Source organism: Miscanthus floridulus, chromosome 6, assembly GCF_019320115.1.
Source record: "Miscanthus floridulus cultivar M001 chromosome 6, ASM1932011v1, whole genome shotgun sequence".
Lineage (NCBI taxonomy): Eukaryota > Viridiplantae > Streptophyta > Magnoliopsida > Poales > Poaceae > Miscanthus > Miscanthus floridulus.
Window position 1 is genome coordinate 99835918 of NC_089585.1, and position 22023 is coordinate 99857940.

Genomic DNA, 22023 nt, shown 5'->3' on the forward strand with positions numbered 1-22023 from the left:
TCGTGTAGCGAGTAGCAACCGGTGAGCACTCGCATATGGAGAGACCGAGAGAGACCGAGAGAGCATCAGCCAGACAGCCACACACACTGAGGGCCTGCAGCGAGCTATCAGCTTTGTGAGGTGCCGCACCAGTCCGCCCATCAGTGGCGGAGCTTGATGGAAAAAACAAGAGGGCCATCAGCACTGATTTCTTGCTTAATATGTGTAGTCATTGATTTTAATCACCACTTTAGTAGCTACTTAAGGGAGTTTTCAATAAACAAGGAGGGGCCATGGCCCTTTTTGGCCTGCATGTAGCTCCGCCGGTGCCGCCCATGCCACCATGCGGGAGCTCCAGAGGAGATGGGAGGCGCACCTCGATGGCCGCGCATGAGCCGCAGCGGCGGCACCCACCGGATGCTATAGAGAGAGAGATAGGAGTATGGAGCGGGGGAGAGGGAGAGGGTGGAGTGGTGCACTGCAGAGGGTAGCGAGCGGAAAGAGACGTGCCGGCGCGCGGCGCAACATGCGGATGGGATGGGTTGGTTCGTGATGATTTGAGAGAGCCCGGAATCTAGATTGCTTTGCCGTTGATGGCGGCGGCAGGCTGCACCGCAGCATCCACCACCTCGTTAGCTGCGCGAGGCAGGTCGATCGAGGGGTGGCTTCTGCTTCTCCTAGCGGGCAGCGGAGAGAGTAAAGGTCGTAGGACGACGGCTTTGTGAGGTTGGGGATGAGAGCATCTCCAGCAGATCCCATTACAACTCCCCCGATATAGTACTAATGGGGCAACCTCAATACACTTTTTCTGATTATTGGGGGAGATAATGCAGTAGATCACCAATATCTCATCCCCAATACTAATCTGACGGATGGAGCCTACATGTAAGTGTGCTAGTTTATTATTTTTTTTTCCCTCTCTTCTCCGGTAGATCATCCAGATCGGACCCATGGCCTCCCCGTCCGTCTCGTCAACTGGCCGCGCGGGACCTTGGGTGGGCAGGCGCTCCAAGCACGCCGATGCTCCCGTAGCTTGGGCAATCGGCATCTTCTTCCCTTCCCCGCTGTCCGCATGGAGAAGCTACGCGAGGAGGCGTCAGACGGCGCGTTGTCCGACGCCCCAGCCACGGCCTCGCCCACCACCGCGACAGTCGTGACCCCAGCCCCGGCAGCCACCGCGCCAGCTGCGGCTCCGGCAGCGGCCACCTCCGCACCCAACTGCGGCCCCGTCCCCTACCATCTCCGTGCCCAGCCGCAATCCCTACCACCTCTCCCTCCTCTGGACCTGTCGAGCTGGCAATCATGGTGGCTGCTCGTCGGTGAGCAGAGAAAGAAGAAGGCAGTTATGGTGGGCTCCAATATATCGGGGGAGATGCAACTCCCCTTCATTTAGAGGAAGAAGTTTTTTTTTTTCCTGTGTGTGTCCCCAACCAAAAAAAAAAAAAGAGCGTCGTGAAAGGACCGGAGTAGAAAAAGTAAGTCGTCTTCTTCAATATGACAGTTTTATGAGATGGGTGGGATTAGGGGACTGCTGGAGATGCTCTGAGGCCGCGACCATTCGTGGGTGTCCGGGTTCGTGGGCAGGGCAACATGCCAAGTTCCTCTGCTTAACAGGCTACGGATATCGGACGGTTCACATCGTGAGATGGCTCGATCCAACGGTTATCGGGTTAGCGGGTGACGTAGTTCTATCAGGGGCCCGCGGTTTGATCCAGGATTCGTATATAGAGATTATGCTAAGCAATTAATTGTCCCCAACTTAAGTTTTCCGAAAAGAAATATTCAATGGCACCAGATTCATGACATTTGCTATTGTATTAGATTATTCATGCTCGTACAAACGTGTAGCTCGCGTGACATTTCCTTTCTCTAGAAAAATGTATGGTAATCTTTGGTGCTGTTTTGTGCACGAATCAGAACACGCAACTAGCCATGACCCAAGTTAGGGCGTTGCCATCTCACACGTATCCTATCGCGCCTCTCAACTTTTCAAAGCCCACTACGCACACGTCGTACAGTGCCCACCCGTATCTGTTTTCTCTCATTCTCTGCATCAGTCGATCTTCGGTTCTCCACCAGACTTCTTTTTTGTTCCCTTCTTTTCCAAAGCTGCCAGCCTGCCAGCAGCACAGCCCAATAAACATGCCAAACTGCTTGCTCGGAAGGTGACTTGGGCAGGTAGTGGAATGAAGCTCACTGAGTCACTGGTGCTTCTTCGCACTGGCATATCCACCCCTATTGCAGACCAAAATGCAGCTGCATAACTGCAGGCACTGATAAGCAACAACGCAAGCTAACAATAGCGAGTGGTCTCACCTAAAAGAAAGGTCCACGTAGACGCACTGTTAGCTTGAACTTATTAGCCCGATTTATTAGTCATGGTACGATATTTTTCCATCACAACAAAACATCATAGGTATATACGTGTGGGGCATCAAATGCCACAGCGTAGGTATATACGTGCGGGGACCAGCGCAGCTGCATGCACTGCAACTTTCTGCTGCGACGCAGAGTTCTTTTTTCCAGCCACAAGGCCACAACGCGTATTGGAACGGTGGCTCTAACCTTCTTTTGTCAGGCCAAGCAGTTGTGTCTTCTGCAAGCGCTACTGATAGTCTGCGGAGCTAACACTTGAGTATACATGGCCAAATAGACCGCACGGCGCAACCCTGGCACGGGCATGGGCAGGCACGGCATGGGCAGACATGGCACTACGTGGCACGATAGCTTAGTTGTGCCGTGCCTAATAGTGCCTCAGTGTCGCCGTGCTACCGTTTTGGCCCAGGCACGGCACTACGGCCTCTTACTCATGCCGTGTCGTGCCACCGAGCACGGCGGCCCAACGTGCTAGTGTCGTTCCAAGCACTATCGTAGTTTGGAGATCCCCAAATTCATAGCGACCATAGCACACTTCAAAAAGAAAACTTAGCAATCATAGATCGAGAATGGAAATAGATCGATGAATGAAAGAAAAATCCATCAAGGAACACAGATCGAGAAATCCTCAATATTTCTCATAAATCCACACATCACAGGTTAGCCCGGGGCCGCCGACGCCGCCGCAGTGCGGGGGTCAGGGCCTAGATCACCGCTGCAGTGCCGGGGCTAGGGCCGCCGCCACCAGCTTCGCGAGCTGGAGGCCGCGCGCCGACGCGCCTGCGCGTCTATGTGTGTGAGAGAAGTAGGGAGGGTCGGGGAGAGGCCGAGAGTGAGAACGCAGCTCGCAGGAGAGCTGGAGAGGAGAGTTAGCTAGGGTTTCAGGCACATTTTTCTTTATATATGCCACTCTTAGCTCATCCAACGATGTTGGTGGTGATGGCATACAACGACCGGGAGGAATCGTGCCGACCCATTATCCGTGCCATGCCTGTGCCGGCACTGCGGGTGGGTATCGAGGCCTAGGCACAGCACTACAACTGGACCGTGACAGGCACCTAGGCACGGGCACGATGGGAGCCAGGGCAGGCCGTGCTTTTTAGTGCCATGTTAGTGACGGCCCAACGTGCCTAGCCCATTTAGCCAAGTATACACTTGAGCTAATGTGGACGCTACATGCAAACGTGGAGACCGGGCATACATCAAGGTGGAGCGTTGGGCACGGGTTGCTAATATGCTCCGACGTTTCTTCTCCTAGGCCACAAACTTCACAAGTTGTGCTGTCCACAACATGCTTTTAAACAGATTTGATCGGTGCTGAATTCTTCTTTTGAGTAAGCAGTGGTTGCATTCATACCACCACACGTCCAACAGTCCACAGTATTCTCTACAGTACATCAATCGATCTTCGGTTCTCCAACAGACCACAACCATGGCTTTCTCCTGTGTCCTTCTGCTCGTGGGCCGGCGTCTCGTGCGACAACCGCGGGTGGCGCGTCACCGGCCTCGAGTTCACCGGCGTGCCACTCTAGGGCAGCATCGCCCCGCAGCTCGGCAACATCTCCTTCTTCTCTAGCCTTGTCCTCAGCGACAACAGCCTCGTGGGCTCTGTTAGCCCACAGGATCACCGACTTAGGTGAGTGAATCACTCATCAGTCTTGCCGAGCACCCGCTAGTGTTGCCGAGCACGAACAAGCATTGTCCGTCCCCACACACTATGGCTAAAGGTTGAAGAAGAGGGAGAACAGAGCATACACACAGTACAAGACACCAGCGTTGGCCGAAGCCCTGTATGGGAGATGACAAATCTGAACTCTCTTTAGTGAGTTGTCGTGGTAGTCTATTTATACAACTCTATCCATCTAGTCCTATACAGCGCACATGCTGTAACAGTAACTAGATAACATACAGGGCTGACTCTGTGCCGGCCTCTGCATGTGGCTACAGTGCTGCAGGTGAGCCGTACGGCGCCTGCACCTGCAGCGGCTATAGAATCACAGCAGGGAGCCTTTTCGGCGCCGCCTTCCCTTGCTATGTTCACACAAGGAAAGCAGTAGTTTATTCTAACAATTCTTCCCCTAAACCTACTGCTATCCCTTATACCCCTTCCATACCGATCATCTCCTTCAGCTCCGTGAGTCGAAAACGTCCGAGCGGCTTGGTGAGGACGTCCACGAGTTGCCGACCAGTTTCGACGAACTCGATGATGATCTGCCCTCCATCGACATAGTCCCTGAGAAAGTAGAACTTCATGTCAATGTGTTTACTCTGGTCGTGTAGAACCAGATTCTTTATGAGGGCGATGGCGGGCTGGTTGTCCACCATTAGTGCTGGTGGGTGAGCTTCCACACTGGTCAGCTCGCCCAGCAGCCGGCGCAGCCACACAACTTGGCATGCCGCTGTGGCCGCCGCTACGTACTCTGCCTCACACGTAGATAGCGCCACCACCTTCTATTTCAGCGACAACCATGAAATTGGGGCTGACCCGAGGAAGACGAGCACGCTAGAGGTGCTCCATCATCCGTCGATGTCCCCCACTATGTCTGCATCGCTGAACACAGTGAGCTGCAACCTACTCCCACCGGTCTTGGGAAAGATGATCCCCTGATCCACCGTCCCTTTGATGTAGCGCAGTAGCCGCTTCACCGTAGCCCAATGATCCTCTCTAGGATCCTCCATGAAGCGACTGACGTAGCCCACGGTGAACGTAATGTCCGGCCTCGTGTGGACTAGGTAGCGCAGACCGCAGACGATGCTCTGGTAGAGTGTTGCATCCACCTTCACCGTGGTGCTGGCCTTCGTTAGCTTCAGCCGCTCCTCCATCGGAGTCACGCATGGCTTGCACTCAGCCATGCCGCTCCTCTCCAACAACTTGAAGGCATACGTGCTCTGACCGAGCGTGAGTTCCTCCTTCCCCTGTCTCACCTCGATGTCGAGGTAGTAGGAGAGTGCACCGAGATCACTTGTTTGAAAACGAGCCGCCATCTCATGCTTGAAGCCGTTGATGTCCTCCGTGCGCGCGTCGGTGATGATCAAGTCATCCACATACACGCCAACGACGAGCTCCTCCTTCCCCCATCACCACGTGTAGAGCGGTGCTCGGTTGTGCACCTCTGAAACCCAAGCTCGCTCAGCGTGGCATCAAGCTTAGCGTTCCATGCTTGAGGGGCCTACCGTAGCCCGTAGAGCTGAAAGCTCTAGTTTGGTTTTGGTGAACTGATGAAACCTTAAGTGCTAACCTAGTTTATCAAAGTGATTATGAGATAGGTGGCACATTCCAAGTGATGAGACAAATGAAGATCATATCATGATGATGGTGATGCCATGGTGATGATCAAGTGCTTGGACTTGAAAAGAAGAAAGAGAAAAACAAAAGGCTCAAGGCAAAGGTATAAGTGGTAGGAGCCATTTTGTTTCAGTGATCAAGACACTTAGCGAGTGTTGTCACATTTAGGTTCGATAGACATACTATTAAGAGGGGTGAAACTCATATTGGAATGCGGTTATCAAAGTACCACTAGATACTCTAACTCATTGTATATGCATTTAGGATCTAGTGGAGTGCTAACACCCTTAAAAATGCTTATGAAAATATGCTAACACACATGCACAAAGGTGATACACATTGTGTTTAGCACTTGGGAGCAAGGGTAAGAAACTTCACCGGCAGAGTGTCCGTCCGTAGAGTGCGGATAGTCCGACGGTGCCACTGGTGCCCTAGACAGAAAAGATAGAGATTTACAGAGTGCACCGGACGCTGGCATCTACTGGACTAGAGCATCTGGTCAGTGGAAGCGTGAAGACGCTGGCGTCGGTCTTTGATCGGACACTGGGTCACTTAGTGACCGAACGCTGGAGGGGTGCGTCCGGTCTTGCTGACGTGGTGGCGCACAGAGGAGATGTTGAGTGATCGGACACTGGGTGAGTCCGGTCGGGCATGATCGGACGCGTTCGGTCGTGAATTTTCACGAATGGAACCTTACTAGAAACGACCGAACGCTGGGGTCCTGTGTCTAATCACTTCGGAGCAGCGCGTACGGTCACAACTTAAATGTACTGATGACCATTGAGATCGGGCGATTAGTGTTTGAAGCAGGGGACACGTGGCACACATCGCGTGACCGGACGCTGGGGTCCAGCATTCGGTCGATCTAACCTGCGTGTCCGGTCGTCCCGTTTTTCAGTGGACTGAGGAGCCAACGACTCTATTTCATGGGGGCTTCTATTTAAGCCCCATGGCCGGCTCAAACTCACTCTCTTGGCCATTTGCATTGACATAGCAACCTTGTAAGCTTAGCCAAAGCCCTCTCACTCATCTCTATCATTGATCCATCATCATTGTGAGATTGGGAGAGAATCCAAGTGCATTGCTTGAGTGATTGCATCTAGAGGCACTTGGTATTTGTGTTTCGCTGCGGGATTCACTTGTTTCTCTTGGTGGTTGCCGCCACCTAGATGGCTTGGAGCAGCGAGGATCATTGAGCGGAGGCTGGTGATTGTCTTCGGCTCTGATCATAGTGATTGTGAGGGGTCTTGTGCCTTCCCCGACGAAGCGTCGAAAGGTAACTCTAGTGGATTGCTCATGTCATTGAGTTATCTTACTTGTGGGTAGGTTCTTGCGGTGTCCAATTGTGTGGACGAGGTTCATGCAACACATCTTAACCACCGAACCACCAAGTGTTGGTCAACACAACGGGGACTAACGTGCCGGTAAGCACGTGAACCTCGGGAGAAAAATTGGTTGTCTCTTGCCCGTTGGTATTCTCCTGGTGATTGATTTAGTATTCATCTTGTGATTGGTTCACTCCTCTACACGACGGTACAATTACTCTACTCACTCATTTATATTCTTGCAAACTAGTTGTAGCAAGCTCTTTAGTATAACTAGAATTGAGAGCTTGCTTTGTAGTTTAAGTTCATCTAGTGGAGCTCTTTAGTGTAGTAAGTGTGAGAGCTCTTAGTGAGTAGTAAAATAGCAAATTGTGTGTTTAGTGATCATAGAAACTAGAATTGTTGGATAGGTGGCTTACAACTCTTGTAGTGCTAGAGCAAGTTTGCATTTGGCTATTTGTTATACTAATCAAATTGCTCTAGTTGATTTGTAGATTTTTAAATAGGCTATTCACCCCCCTCTAGCCATATTAGGACATTTCAAGAGCGCCTTGCGTAGTCAGAGCATCCTGTGCTCCTCTCCCTTGACGGCGAAACCTAGAGGTTGTCTGACGAAGACCGTCTCTGCTAGTTCGTTGTTGAGGAAGGCCGATTTAATGTCCAGGTGATGGATGCGCCAATCCTTTGCTGCTGCCAAGACTAGTAGCAAACGGACCGACTCCATGCGCGCTACTGGCGCAAAGACCTCCTCGAAGTCTATGCCCTCGCGCTGAATAAAGCCTAGGGCGATGAGGCGCGCCTTGTGCTTGACAATGGCGCCGAGCTCGTCCTGCTTGACCTTGTACACCCACTTTAGGTTGATCGGACGACATCCTAGAGGTGGATCGATGAGCTACCATGTCTCATTTTCCTTGATCGCCTTCATCTCCTTTAGCATCACCCATCGCCAGTTCCGTCCTGCTCGGTAAGCGTGAACATGGGTGGTTCCTCTGCACTTACGAGCAGTAGCTCTACGTCATTGAGCAGCCAACCAGCCAGTCCTGAGGGTCCTGTGCCACCGACGATATCGTCCAGCCTGTGGAACCGCACCTCCTCACCTTCGTGGAAGGCATCCACGAACTCAGTGATGTCACTTGGAGGTGAGGTGAACTCGATCAGCATCGATGTAGTTCCCTGTTCTGCTGGAGTGCTCGACATAGCACCTTGAGTGCTCGGCACCCTGGTTGTAGTGCTTGGCACTACTTCTAGACAGCTTGTCATAACTCCTGCAGTGTTCGGCTACATTGTAGGAGTGCCCAGCCTTAGTCTTAGAGTGGTCACCACCACTACAAGACCTCTTGGCTCTACCATGGGAGTGCTCAGCATCCGTTCTAGAGTGGTCGCCACCACTGCAGAACCTCCCGGCACCACTCCTGGTGTGCTCGACATCCCTCCAAGAGTGCTCGGCACTCCTCCCAGAGTGCTCGGCACTCCTCCTAGAGTACTTGGCATCTCTCCCAAAGTGCTCGGCTCTATCGCTAGAGTGCTCAGCTCTGCCGCTGGAGTGCTCGGCACCCCTTTCCGAAGTGCTCAGCACCTCTTACCCAGCGTCTCCACCACCATGGATGACCAGGTGCTCGACGATGAAGGTGCTAGTGAAGTCGCCAGCTTCCCCCGTGCTCGGACTGCTCCAGTCCCAAGCCGCCTTCTCATCGAATACGACATCGCGCGAGACAAGCACCTTGTCGCCGCATGGGTCATAGAGTCGGTATGCCTTGGTACCCTCCGCGTAGCCTAGGAACACCATCGGTGTGCTCCTGTCCTCCAGCTTGGTGAGGTTCAGCTTCGTCTTCCTGATGTGGCCGATGCAGCCGAATGTCCGGAGGAAGGACATGCTCGGCTTGCGTCCATAACAAGCTTCGAACGGCGTCTTGCCCGTCAGGGCCTTGGTCGGAGCGCGGTTGAGGATGAACGTCGCTGTGGTCACCGCCTCACCCCAGAACATTGTCAGCATGCCTTTGGCCTTCATCATGGATGAGCCATGCTGACCACCGTTTGGTTCCGCCTCTCCACCATGCCATTATGTTGTGGCGAGTATGGCGCAGTATGGTGTTGCCCCACACCCTGATCCACACAGTACGTAGCAAACTCCACCGAAGTGAATTCACCGCCGTGATCAGTTCTCAGCACGTGGAGTTTCTTACTGCTCTCAGCCTCTGTGAGCATCTTGAACTTCTTGATCGCCGCCGCCTCTTCGTCCTTGCTCGTCAGGAGTTGCAGTCACATGTAGCAACTACAATCATCCACGAGCAGGAGGAAGTACCGCCGACCACCATTATAGCAGATGTGATCGGCCCACAGAGGTCGCCGTGGATGAGCTCGAGAGCATCCTTTATGCAATACTTGGCTGCCTTTGGGAATGGTAACCTCCTTTGCTTATTGGCCAGGCAGCTGTCACATAGCTCCCCTCCGTACTTGATGTGGGGTAGCCCTCGGACCATCTTCTCCAGCCGACCAAGCGCGTCAAAGCTGAGATGTTCGAACCGAACATGCCACATCCACGGTTCCTCGGTGTGCCTTGCCGCTAGGCACACTGGCTGCTCAACCTTCAGGTCGAGCAGGTACAACCAGTTCAGGGACCTCTTCACCTTAGCGAGAAGTCGCTGCTCCTAATCCTTGATCCTAAGGACTCCGTCCTTGATCAGTACCTCGCTACCACGCTTATCCAGCTGACCAATGCTTATGATGTTGGAACGCAGCTGCGGGATGTAATATACATCTATTAGCGCGTGGTGCTCCCCGTTCTGACACCTAAAGATGATGGTGCCGCGCCCTTAGATAGCCACCCTTGAGTCGTCACCAAACTTCACCGTACCGATAACATCATCGTCGAGCTCGAAGAAGGATGCCTTGGAGCCCGTCATGTGGTTGCTGGCACCAGAGTCCAGATACCATCATGTCTCCTGGTCGGCGCCCACACATCCGAGGTGGACTTGGATGCGTGGTTCGTCGAGGTTGACAGTCTTTAGGGCCTTCCCAGGTCCTTCCACCATCGTTACCTCTTCCTTCTTCTCGGCCTCGACGTCGTGCAGTACACAGAATGTCGTCATTAGGATAGTGGCCTCATCCTCATTATTAGCTTACGCCAGATGAGCCTGAGCCTTCTTCTTCTACTTGCGATTTGGGCACTCCCGTGCCCAATGGCCCATCTTCCCGCAGCGTCGACAGGCGTTGGGGTCGACCTGTTTCTTCTTCGAAGAAACCTTACCGCGGCGCTTGCCATCGCCACCGCGGCTGGAGGAGGCTGCCTTCCCGGAGTTCCTCCGAGCAGCCCACTCCTCTTCCGTCAGCAGCAGTTTGCCGCTATCCTTCGTTGCTGTCGCCTGCTCCAGGCGCTCGTCCACCGCCCACAGATGGCCTGTCACATCTTCAATGGTGAGGGTAGACAAGTCCAGCATCGTCTCTATGGAGAGAGCGATCTGGATGTACTTTGCCGGCACAGAGTGGAGGTACTTGGAGACCGCCTCTTTTTCGTCGATAGTGATGCCATGGCTCTTCAGCTTGCTAATGAGTGTCTACAGGCGAAGAGAGAAGTCCTCCACCATTTCACCATCGTTGAACTTGAGGTTGACGTACTCCTACTTCAGAAGCTGGGTCGTCGCCTTCTTTGCGCGGTCGAAACCGACGCGCATCGCCGCAATAGCCTCCCATGCCTCCTTAGCCGAGCTTTTCGCCCCAACAGCTCCCTGTACTCTGCCGGTACAGCAGCGAGGATAGCCTCCAATGCTGATATGTCATCTTCTTCATTGTCGGTGCCCTTGTCAACAGCATTCTAGAGCCATCGAGCTCTGAACTTGACCTTCATAGTCACCGACTACTCTCCATAGTTGGTGCGAGTCAGCGTCGGCCAACTGATGCCGCTGACCTCCCGCATCGTACGAACAATGACCTCATATCGTGGTTGGGCAGCCACAGCAGTACCACTGTTGTCGTTCATCTCCGAACCGTCCGTCATCTCCAGCAGTTAGTCTGGCGACGGCGCTTGTACGGCTCTAATACCACTTGTTAGCTCATAGGATCACCGGCTCAGGTGAGTGAACCACTCATCAGTCTTGTTGAGCACCCGCTAGTGTTGCTGAGCACCCACTAGCTAAGCCGACCATGAACAAGTATTGTCTGTACCCACACACTATGGCTAGAGGTTGAAGAAGAGGGAGAACAGATCATACATATGGTACAAGACACCAACGTTGGCCGAAGCCCTGTATGGGATATGATAAATCTGAACTCTCTTTACTGAGTTGCCGTGGTAGTCTATTTATACAACTCTATCCATCTAGTCCTAGTACAGCACACATGTTGTAACAGTAGCTAGATAACATACATGGTTGATTCTGCGCCGGCCTGTGCATGTTGCTACAGTGCTGTTAGGTGAGCCGTGTGACGCCTGCACCTGCAGCAGCTACAGAATCAAAGCAAGAGCCTTTTCGGCGCCGCATTCCCTTGCTGTGTTCACACAAGGAAAGCAGTAGTTTATTATAACAGGCTCTGTGCCAGACGAGCTTGGCGGTCTGCCCCGGCTCTGAATCCTTGGCCATGTTCGGCTGGTAAAGTTTGAACTGATTTTAGATGATTAAATAGTATTTTGTGAGAGAGAACAAGTCAGACAATCTGGGACCTAACCAGCCGAAAAGCTGCTTGCCCTTTGCTTTGCTGGGACCTAACCAGCCGAACAAGCTGCTTGTCCTTTCAGACAACAGCTTGTCAGGTACCATCCCGCCCACCCTTGGCAACCTCACTAGGCTGGAGACGCTCGATCTTGACAGTAACAACTTGTTCTGGGAGATTCCACATGAGCTGCAAAATTTGCGCAGCCTTCAGACGTTAAATTTGGAAATCAATGACCTGAGCGGGGCACTAATGTCAGGCCTGTTCAACCACACGCCAGATTTGAGCGTAATACGTCTTGGTTCAAATAGACTAACGGGAGGAATCCCAGCAAGCATTGCCTCCTGTCAAAGCTGAAGATGCTTGTCCTGCAAAAGAATCTTCTCTCCGGACCCATGACGCCTTCTATCTTCAACATGTCCCAGCTGCAAGCAATAGGTGTCGCCAGGGACAATCTCTCAGGTACGATTCCTGGAAATGAGAGTTTTCACCTCCCTATGTTGCAAGTGATCTCTCTTGGAGAAAACCAGTTCGAGGGACCTATTCCCTTGGGCCTCTCTGCCTGCAAGAACCTCGAAACGCTCGCCCTTGCAGTAAACAACTTCACTGGTACTGTGCCATCATGGCTAGCAACACTGCCCAACCTCACTATAATATACTTGTCAACGAATGACATCACCGGGAAGATCCCGATTGAGCTGTGCAATCATACCAAGCTTGTTGGTTTGGACCTCAGCGAGAACAAGCTAGAAGGGAGGATTCCGACAGAACTGGGACAGCTGACAAACCTCGATTATTTAAGTTTTGCAAGTAACCAAATAACTGGTGATATCCCTGAATCCATAGGCAATCTGTCTGAACTTACCTTAATAGACTTATTTGGAAATGGGTTGACTGGATCAGTGCCAGTGTCATTTAAAAACTTGCTGAATCTCAGTACAATGTTTCTCCTCAAGAACCAACTCAGTGGGACGATCGCCCATTTCCTGGCTGCATTATCCACATGCAGGAGGCTGAATACCATTCACATTGCATACAATACATTTACAGGGAGTTTACCACCCTACGTGCTTGTTTGGCTGCACTCTAATACACCCCAATCCACGTGGTTTCCCAAACCACGTGGATTGGGGTGTATTAGCCAAACCACGTGGATTGGGGTGTATTAGAGTGCAGCCAAACAAAACCGTGGGAAACCTTAGCGCAATGCTTCAATATTTCATAGCAGATCAGAATAGGTTCACAGGAAACATCCCTAGTACGGTGGCTAATCTGAGCAACCTATTGGTACTGTCTCTCAGTGGAAACAACCTGAGTGAGAAGATCCCCACACCAGTCATTGCGATGAATAGTCTCCAAGAACTCGACCTCTCCTACAACAGCTTGTCTGGCACTATCCCAGAAGAAATCAATGGATCAACAAGCTTGGTTAATTTGAATCTTCAAGGCAGTAAACTAGCCGGTTCCATTCCAAGCGGTTTCGGTAGCCTAATTCAGCTGCAATATGTGGCATCATCCCAAAACTCATTTTCCTCAGAAATACCAACAAGTCTGTGGAACCTTCAGAAACTTATTGAGCTTGATCTCTCACAGAACTCTTTGAGCGGTTCCTTACCCGCAGATGTCAGGAAACTGATAACAATCAGCAAAATGGATTTATCAGACAACCAGCTGTCAGGTGACCTCCCAGTTTCCTTGGGTGAACTTAACATGATGATTTATATGAATCTGTCTAGAAATTTATTCCAAGGATCAATACCAGATTCACTTGGCAAGTTACTTAATGTTGAGGAATTAGACCTCTCCTACAATGTTCTTTCCGGTGTCATTCCCAAGGCCCTGGCAAACCTCTCTTACCTTGCCAACTTGAACCTTTCTTTCAACAGACTTGATGGACAGATACCAGAAGGAGGTGTGTTCTCAAATATCACCCTGGAATCATTGATGGGAAACAACGCACTATGTGGCCTTCCCACCCTAGGAATAGCACCATGCCAGAACAAAACTGATCACTCAAGATCAAAACAACAGCTGTTAAAAGTCCTACTACCTGCAGTCCTGGCATTTTTTATTTCAGCCACTTGCTTGTACATGTTGGTGAAAATAAAGATAAACAGGAAAGGAAATACGCCACTAGCCTCAGGCACAGACTTGCTGAGCTACCAGTTGATCTCATACCACGAACTTGTTCGCGCAACCAGCAATTTCAGTGATGATAACATGCTAGGGGCTGGAGGCTTTGGCAAAGTCTTCAAAGGCCGGCCAGATGATGAATCTGTCATCGCAGTAAAGGTACTCAATATGCAAGATGAATCAGCTGGATCAGATGATGGGCGGCAACTCAGTTTCCTACAAAGGGTTTGGCATCATGCTGGATGTTGCAACAGCAATGGAGTATCTACACAGCCAGCTCTTAGAAGCTGTATTACATTGTGATCTAAAACCAAGCAATATTTTGCTCGATGAAGAGATGACTGCACGTGTTTCCGACTTTGGCATTTCCAAGTTGCTAGTTGGAGATGACAACTCCATCACATTAACAAGCATGCCCGGCACTGTAGGATACATGGCTCCAGGTAATTATGATTTTTTTCCGACGTATGAAGCAACATGTATCCTTAGTTCCTACTGTATTTGATAAGCTGGCTGGTTTTCTTTTGACATGGAATGGACAGAGTTTGGATCAACAGGAAAAGCATCACGAGCCAGTGACATCTACAGCTACGGAGTTATTCTCCTTGAAGTCTTCACAAGGAAAAAGCCAACTGATCCAATGTTCATCGGTGAGTTGAGCCTGAGGCAGTGGGTCAGCCAAGCATTCCCGTGTGAGCTATCTCATGTTGTTGACTAGCCTACTGCAATACAAACAGGAGTATTGTATTGAAGATACAAGTAGTCCTCCTGAGGACTCCATCTTGAATGCCTGCCTAGCGTCCATAATTGATTTGGCTTTGCTTTGTTCAAGAGCTGCACCTGATGAAAGGATCCCGATGAGCGATGTGGCTGTGAAGTTAAACAAGATAGTCATACTACAATACCAGAGAAGATCCAAATTTTTTGCTTGGAGCCGAACCTGCAATGGCCTGGCAACGATGAAAAATAGGAAAATAAGAAATCTGAGAACGGATAGTTCATGTCGATTGCGCGGTAATGGGGAGAGGAGGACATATTGTAATATTCCATGCAATCATGTTGTGTAAAAATTAGTTTGGGGTGATATCCGAGTTCAGATATTCAATATCCGATACCGTATCCATATCCAAATACTTAAATCACATATTTATGATGTCGATATCTATTCGTATTCTCTCCGACATAGTTGATACTATCTGTATCCGAATCCGAATAAAAACATGAAAACAAATATAATATTACCAATATCCATCTGTATGCGATACGTTTGCATCCCTAGTAAAAAAGCAAGAGCTCTACTTATGGAAATAAATAAAAAAAGATTCTGATTCTAGATTTACACCTAGTTTGTTTGGTTGGAGAGCAAGATAGAATAGAACTATTCCATCCCTAGTTCAAGGATGTAATATGATTCCATATTGTTGTTTGGTTGTAGTTGTAGAGATGGAACAACTCTATTTTTGTGTTTGGTCGACAGAAGGGAATGATTTCATATTGTTGTTTAGGATCCGTTTGGCACAACTCTTCCTAAAATGCTTCTCCGGAGGAGTCGGAGCACTTGTGGAGGAGCCACTTTTATGGGACTCTGGCTTCTCATCCAAAAACGGTTCCGGTCCGTCTGCTGTTCACCAGAAAACGACTTCTCATCCTAAAGTGTTTGGTCCGGCTCCTCCGCAGAAGCTGGAACGAAGCTGGAATCGTGCCAAACAAGACCTGAGTTGTTGTAGAGATGGAACGGCTCCAATAAGGGTTAGTGTAACACCCTTTCCTCTTCCTTGTCTCTCGATGTGCTTCTCGCCACGTGCTGTGCCACCACTGTTCCCATATTGCCGGTTGTCGTTCACGTGCGGTCATGTTCGCTTGGACTACTTCAGCAGTACTTTTCAGCAAACGAACAGTGTTTCCTCTCACGACAAATCAAGCATCAGCATAAGCCAAATTTTAGCAAAACGAACAGGGCCCGCCCCGTTGTCGCCGCCACTGCTACTGCTCGCGCCTGGTTGCTGCCGCTCCTCGTCGTCCTCGCATTGCTGGGCACCGTTCACGTGCAGCTCGAGCGTCATTGTCGCCGTCGTTCACGTGCAGCCATGCCCATTGCTACTCGGGCTGTCGCTGCTGTCGTCGCTGCTCTCGTCCGGTTGCATTTGTATTGCAAAATCAAACGGTGGATTTGGTGTGCTTGATTTTAAGACTCATAAAGAGGCAGTCCGAATCTACACAAATTCTTTAATAGAACGAACATTCATTTGGTGCATTTCATCTGGGAAACATGTTATAGAAATGGTAAGTTGCCCAATAATGTTAAGGGCTCCTTTGGATCGAGGATTGGCAAAGGAATTTTGTAGGATTCAATTTACTAAGGATTTTTTTTTCTATACTTCCCATTGTTTTATAGGAAAAGGCAAGTAAGTATTCTATAGGATTGCAATCCTATAGCTAAATTTCACATGAAAAAAGCAAGAGCTCAAACCTCATAGAAACTTTCCTAGCATGAAAAGTAATGACTCGCATGCTTCACTCGCATCTGTTCAGGCTGTTTTTTTTTTCATGTTTGGCGCTAAAACACAGCCTTAGTGTTTCTTCTAAGGAGGACTTGGGCCTCAATCAAAAGCTACCTTTACTTTAAATGCTCAACAAGTAGTTGTTAAGATTAACAAAAAAATGGAAGCATACAATTCCTTTGTTTTACTTGAGCTCCTACCAAAGACCCTCTCATCTATTTTTCTTTGTTTTCAATTCTTATTGGATTAGGGAATCATGGCATCTCAGTTCCTATATTTTTTTTCTATATTATGTTCCAAAAAGGGATCCTCATTTTGGTGGCATGACATTTTGAAACTTTTGGACTCCTTCAAAGGTATGTCCATGGTTAACCCGAGGGATGGATCTTCCTCTCTTCTCTATGGACTCTGCAAGGTATCCCAATCCATCTACCCCCGGGGAGTTTCAGACCCGACCCAGCCCCGCACCGCAAGGAGGCCCCCGACCCTAACTAGAAGCCCAACGACGACCGAAGCGCCGTCTCCGCCTAGTCGGTCGCCGTACCACCTCCTCAGACACCGGCGGCAGTCATGCCGCCTCCGCGTCCGCCGCACCCCGCACCTCCCCCTCCTCCGCCGCCCGGGCCGCCTCCTCTACGCGCCCATCGCCTCCCTCTCCCGCCCACCCGCCCGCCCCCCGCGTCTCTCCTCCTCGCGCCGCCCTCCTCCCCAGCCCGTGCCCTCGCGCTTCTCTTCCCCGACTCCTCCGCCCACCTCTTCCCCTCCCTACCCTCCGTCGCCACCTCGTCTTCGCCCGCTCACACCCCCGTCCCGTCACCACTCGCCGCCGCCGCCTGCTTCGCGCTCCTCCTCCCGTCCTCACACCTCCTCTTCCTCTCCGCGCATCCGTCCCCTTCCTCCCCCTCTGTCCACCTCCGCGCCTATTCCCTCGCTTCCGCGCCCGCTTTCCCGCGCTTTGCGCCCGCCTCGCTCTCCTTCAAGCGCCATGCCTCAGCCGCAGGCCTGCCGCTCCAGGGCCTACCCTTCGGCCTCGGCGTCCGCCTGGCCGGCGGGGTCAACGCCGTCACGCTGCTCTCCCTGTCCACCGGCCAGATCTGGGTGCTCGCTCCGAAGCTGGCTGCGGACGGCCGGACGGTGGAGCTGCACAAGTGCGCGGTCGTCGAGCTCGAGCCGGCGCGGCCCGTGTACGCGATGGAAGTCGCAATGGGAAGGCTGCTGCTCGGGGAGGCTGGCGGCTTGCGCGTCTTCCCGCTGCGGGGTTTGATGAAGCGCGGAAAGGAGAGGGAGGGGAAGAAGGAAGTTGCTATGGCGGTAGGAAGGAAGGCCTGCCACAAGAAGAACGGGATGCTGAATGGCTTAGTTGTGCCAGTTAAGCGTGTTAGCTATGGGGGCAGTGGTGAAGGCGATGTTGTTTCCACTTGTGAGTACTTCACACCTTGTTTTGATCAATTCGGTGATCATCATTGGTATAATGTGAAATAAAAAGACACTGCAGCACGGCAGGATTGAATTTCTGTTTGTAATGCGGGTTTGAAGGATCTAAGCTAGGCATACATGTGACGGGGTGCAACTTTTGGTTAAGCTAGGCATAAATGTGCTAACCTCTTTTTGAGTGTAAAACAAGGGGCGCTACCTTGCTTAGGACTTTTATATCGGTGGCCTACTACCCTAGCTTTTCGTGTGTATCAAACAGCAAACTGACAATAACTGATAGGTTCATGCAAGATAAAATACAAACTATGCGATGGTATTTTAGTATTTTACTTCTGCATTTATTGTGTTTGTAGTTACGCGAACATGTACGTCTCATGCCTACTTATTAGAGATTTGAGCGGTAAGCAGCCAGTTTTGTTGAGTTTGATGATAATTAGCATAGTCAGTCTATCCTATTGCAATATATTGCTGTCCATGCAGAGACAGTGATCATATGCGTTTTGTCGAAGTTATAGTTCTAGATTGATATTGCTATCCTCATAACGATAAGAGGAAATAGAGTAAGGCAAAGTTGTGTCCAGACCTCTTGGTGCTGTGTATGAAAAATGGGAATAAAATTATCGCAATGGACGAAGCATATCCAGCATTCAATGTTCATTAGTGATATAAATAGACTCTAGCCTCTCAAAGGACTACATTCTTCAGGGAATGCTTTGTGTGGGAATGATCGCTGTGATCCAGTGTCAACCGTACATGATTCTTTGATACACTGTACAGGTTATATTGATACTAAAGTAGAGATATATTGCTACTGGATATAGTAGGTGTGCCGTAGAATCTACTCAGAATCAACTAATCTATGGTCCAAAATTATGCTTTTCAGGTAAGCTCACAACTCTGAGGGTAAAACAGAGTTCAGGAAGCTATTGCTCTTTTTTGTTGGCATTTCAAAATGATGGTCACAAGTCAGAAGGCAGCATGGAATTGCTGAAATCAGTGAAAGCTGTTTCGATCCATCCTCTTTCCAAGAACAAGTTTTTGGTACTGGATTCATCTGGAGTGTTGCATGTCTTCAGTCTTTCAACAACAGAAATGGGCTCAGGAGCTGCCAGCAAGCAATATTCTGAAAATATCCATACATATCGCTTGGATTATCCCATGAAAGTGCAATTATCTGCTGTCTTTTCAGTTACCTCTATAAGTGAGTTCTTGTTCTGAATTTGCTGTCTTATTTCACATTATGGTTTACTTCATTAATAAATATGTTCAGAGTGTTTGTGCAGAGACACAAATTTTTTGGGTTTCAGATGGTGGACATACCGTACATGTAATGTCAGCGGTTGAGACTGAATCCCCAAACAGTGACAATGGAGACGTTACCGGAGAAAGAGGGTTAGCAACTATCAAGCTTTCAGGTTGTGGCATCCTAGTTCTTCAATCATACATCTTATTTGTCAAATATCTTATTCTTAGCTTAATCTGACCACAAATTATAAATTTACGTGATGTATAAGTGAAATTTGCCTGGCTGTGCATAGTTTGCATTGTTTTACTTTTCGATTGGTTCATGCTAACCTGTTAAATAAAATCAACTGTCAGTTCACAGATGTTTTCCATTGGCTGTTGCGTTAAGCTCATTTTTTAGGTTAATTATATCGTATAACATGTACACCATAATGACCTTACCTCAGTTGAACCTAATTATGTCTTGTGCAGCTATTGAAGCAATCTTTGCAAGTGAAAGAGTTCAGGACATTGTATCTATCTCCAAAGATTCAGTCCTTATCCTTGGTCAAGGTGAGAGGAGTTTGTGACATATATTCTAGACTGCCAGGCATGTTGTGGTCATCTAGATATGCTTTTTAGCTTTGTTTTGAAATTTTCCTAACTTGATATTATGTCCCAGGCAACATGTTTCTGTATGGAACTTCTTGAATTTGGTTGTTTATCATGTGCGGTAAGTATAATCAAATCACAATTTTTGCATGTTACTATTCTTACAATAATTGCTTCAGCATACACCCTCAAGTTTCATTTGATATCAGGTTGCATGTTACTATTCCTACAATAATTGCTTCAGCATACACCCTCAAGTTTCATTTGATATCAGGTGGATACATCACTGTTCTTTAGGGCATGGTTCAAGAATTTGCAGCTTTGGATGGGGTTTTGGCTAAAGACAGGATGGGTTAGTTCATTAATTATCAACTGATTTAAATTTCTCTATTTCTGTTACCATTGTAATTTGTTGCCTTCTAATGCTTCCTCCATTACTCTGAAGTTTTGGTGATTTTGAAGATGAACTTATCCACCTGCCCTTGAAGTCGTGAGCTTTACTATTTATTAATCACTGTAAGCAGATGAAAAGCTCCTGTCTTCCACAGAGGACAGCAAGAATCGGAAGGTGCATGATTCTCTACCTTGTATACTGGTTTGCTACTACATATTTCTGCAACTTTGCAAACTTGCAGTGCCATATTTCTGCTCACCTCATGGAAACTTTTGAGCAGGTGATGCCAGATTATGGACAGACCATGCGGTAATGGCCCTATTGCTCTGCATGCGTATTTTACATGCAAAGACTGGCACAACCCTTGTTGATATGACTTGGAGAAGAGCAATGCTGCAAAATCTATTCCCAGGCTCAGTTGCCGAGGAAAGTGGATCATCATGAGATCATGAGACCGTTCAGTTATGGAATTATACATCTGGTGCTAGTGTAATTCAGAGACTGGACTTGCGGTGTCGTTGAGTTGAGGATTGGGCATGCTACTGTGGGGGACCTCGGAAAAGGAATAATGTAGTACTCCTGTAAGAGCTAAGATCAGGCATTCGCTAGATGGAATGCTGAAAGGCTCGACCTTGAGCCATTCGTCTGATCATTTGTTTTTTTATTGTTGCTTTTGTGATTCCACTATTCCGATCATTCATGGTCAGTTGTGCAATCCAGTAGTATCTTTCTTCACTTTTGTTGAGCCTGCTGCTTGCTACCTCGGGGTTTAGAGCATCTCCGGAAGTACTGACAACACTTCATATTTATTGAACCGTCTTTCTCCATCGGTTCCAAAATAGCCTATATCCGCTTTATTTTGTGGCCACAAATTACTTCTATCTTTCCAAAAATCAAGGTGGGAGTTCTATCTCCCCCTGTACCCTTTTTCTTGGCGTGTACACCGTTCTTTTCGCCCAACGTCGTTGCCCTCTTGCGCACCTCGCCTGGTGATGGTGTGCAGTGTGCTGCCCTGTAGCTGTAGGGACTAGGGACGAAGAGGGAGGTGTCGTTTTGTCGCTGTGGCTCGTGGCTAGGGATGAAAACGGATCGGATACGGATGGATATCATCGATATTATATTTGTTTTCATATTTTTGTCTGGATTCGGATTCGAATATGAATAGTGTTAACTATGTCGGATAGGATACGATTGGATATCGAAATCATAAATATGCGATTTGAGTATTCGGATACGGATATGGTATCGGATGTTAGATATCCGGACTCAGATACGGACAGATCTTAACCCCTCTAAACGAGTTCGGTTTCGAATATAGTCGGAAAATATCCGTACCGTTTTCATCCCTACTCGTGGGTCAACGTCGCGTCCAGCCACGTTGCTCTGCAGTCAGGGGCATCTGACCCTTCGCTGAGATGAACGGTGGCCGGCTCCACCAGGCTTCCATGCGCTGGGCCTTAGCCCATCTCAGCCCAAGGCGCCGCGCTAGCTCACCATGGCGATTTAGTCCTTTGCCTCCGCGGCCGTCTTCCTCATTGCCGTGCCACCTACTAGCGCTGGAGAAGGAACGCCATCGCCATGGAAGAGGAGAAGAAGGGCTTTAGCCATCTCCAATGACTGCAGCTCATCGTCGTCGCTAGTACTTCCGCCACACCTGCTCTTTGGTTCGCCGCGCCCGCGCTTCCACACGCTGCGCCCGCTCGTCGGCTCACCGCTCTCCGGACCCGCGCCCTCGGGCCTCGCACCATGGAGCTCTCGCCTGCGACGGCCGCCCGTGCAGCTGCGTTGGCTGCCGCTGCCCCTATGCGCCACACCGGTCGCCGCCCGTGCGCGTAACCGCGGCCCCACGCCGGCCACTCGCACGTGTTGCCGCGAGCCCGCAACGGCCGCCACACTCGCCGCCTCCGGCTGGGGCCGACTGCAACGAGAACGAGGCGGCGAAGCCGCGAAGGACCGAGCGTGGCATTTTGGGCTGAGGATTGAGATGGGCCGGCTGCTATGCTCGTGCCGCGTCGTGCGTCCTAGAGTTTGGCAAAGTCACGGTTGGATGAAAAACGGAGGTCAAGGACGTCTTTGAACATTAGATGCAATTATGCCCAGTAGATGTAGCTT

At 49.8% G+C, this 22023-nt stretch overlaps 1 protein-coding gene and 1 pseudogene across 3 annotated transcripts; both read left to right on the plus strand.

Annotated features, from left to right (window-relative positions):
- Positions 1–1051: 1051 nt before the first annotated feature.
- On the plus strand, positions 1052–15187 carry LOC136460894 (probable LRR receptor-like serine/threonine-protein kinase At3g47570; annotated as a pseudogene).
- A 1486-nt stretch (positions 15188–16673) lies between these two features.
- On the plus strand, positions 16674–20775 carry LOC136458767 (uncharacterized). 3 transcript variants are annotated; one of them, XM_066458698.1, is made up of 8 exons: positions 16675–17667; positions 18565–18882; positions 18965–19096; positions 19398–19478; positions 19588–19638; positions 19727–19869; positions 19963–20085; positions 20192–20775. In XM_066458698.1, exons 1-5 carry the CDS (start codon positions 16818–16820, stop codon positions 19614–19616), a joined length of 1410 nt encoding a protein of 469 aa, XP_066314795.1. In that variant the 5' UTR covers positions 16675–16817; the 3' UTR covers positions 19617–19638; positions 19727–19869; positions 19963–20085; positions 20192–20775. The 3 variants fall into 3 exon arrangements, with proteins under 3 accessions (XP_066314796.1, XP_066314795.1, XP_066314794.1); XM_066458697.1 differs by having other exon boundaries at positions 16676–17667; positions 19792–19869; positions 20192–20770; XM_066458699.1 differs by lacking the exons at positions 19588–19638; positions 19727–19869; positions 19963–20085; positions 20192–20775 and having other exon boundaries at positions 16674–17667; positions 18952–19096.
- Positions 20776–22023: the final 1248 nt, after the last annotated feature.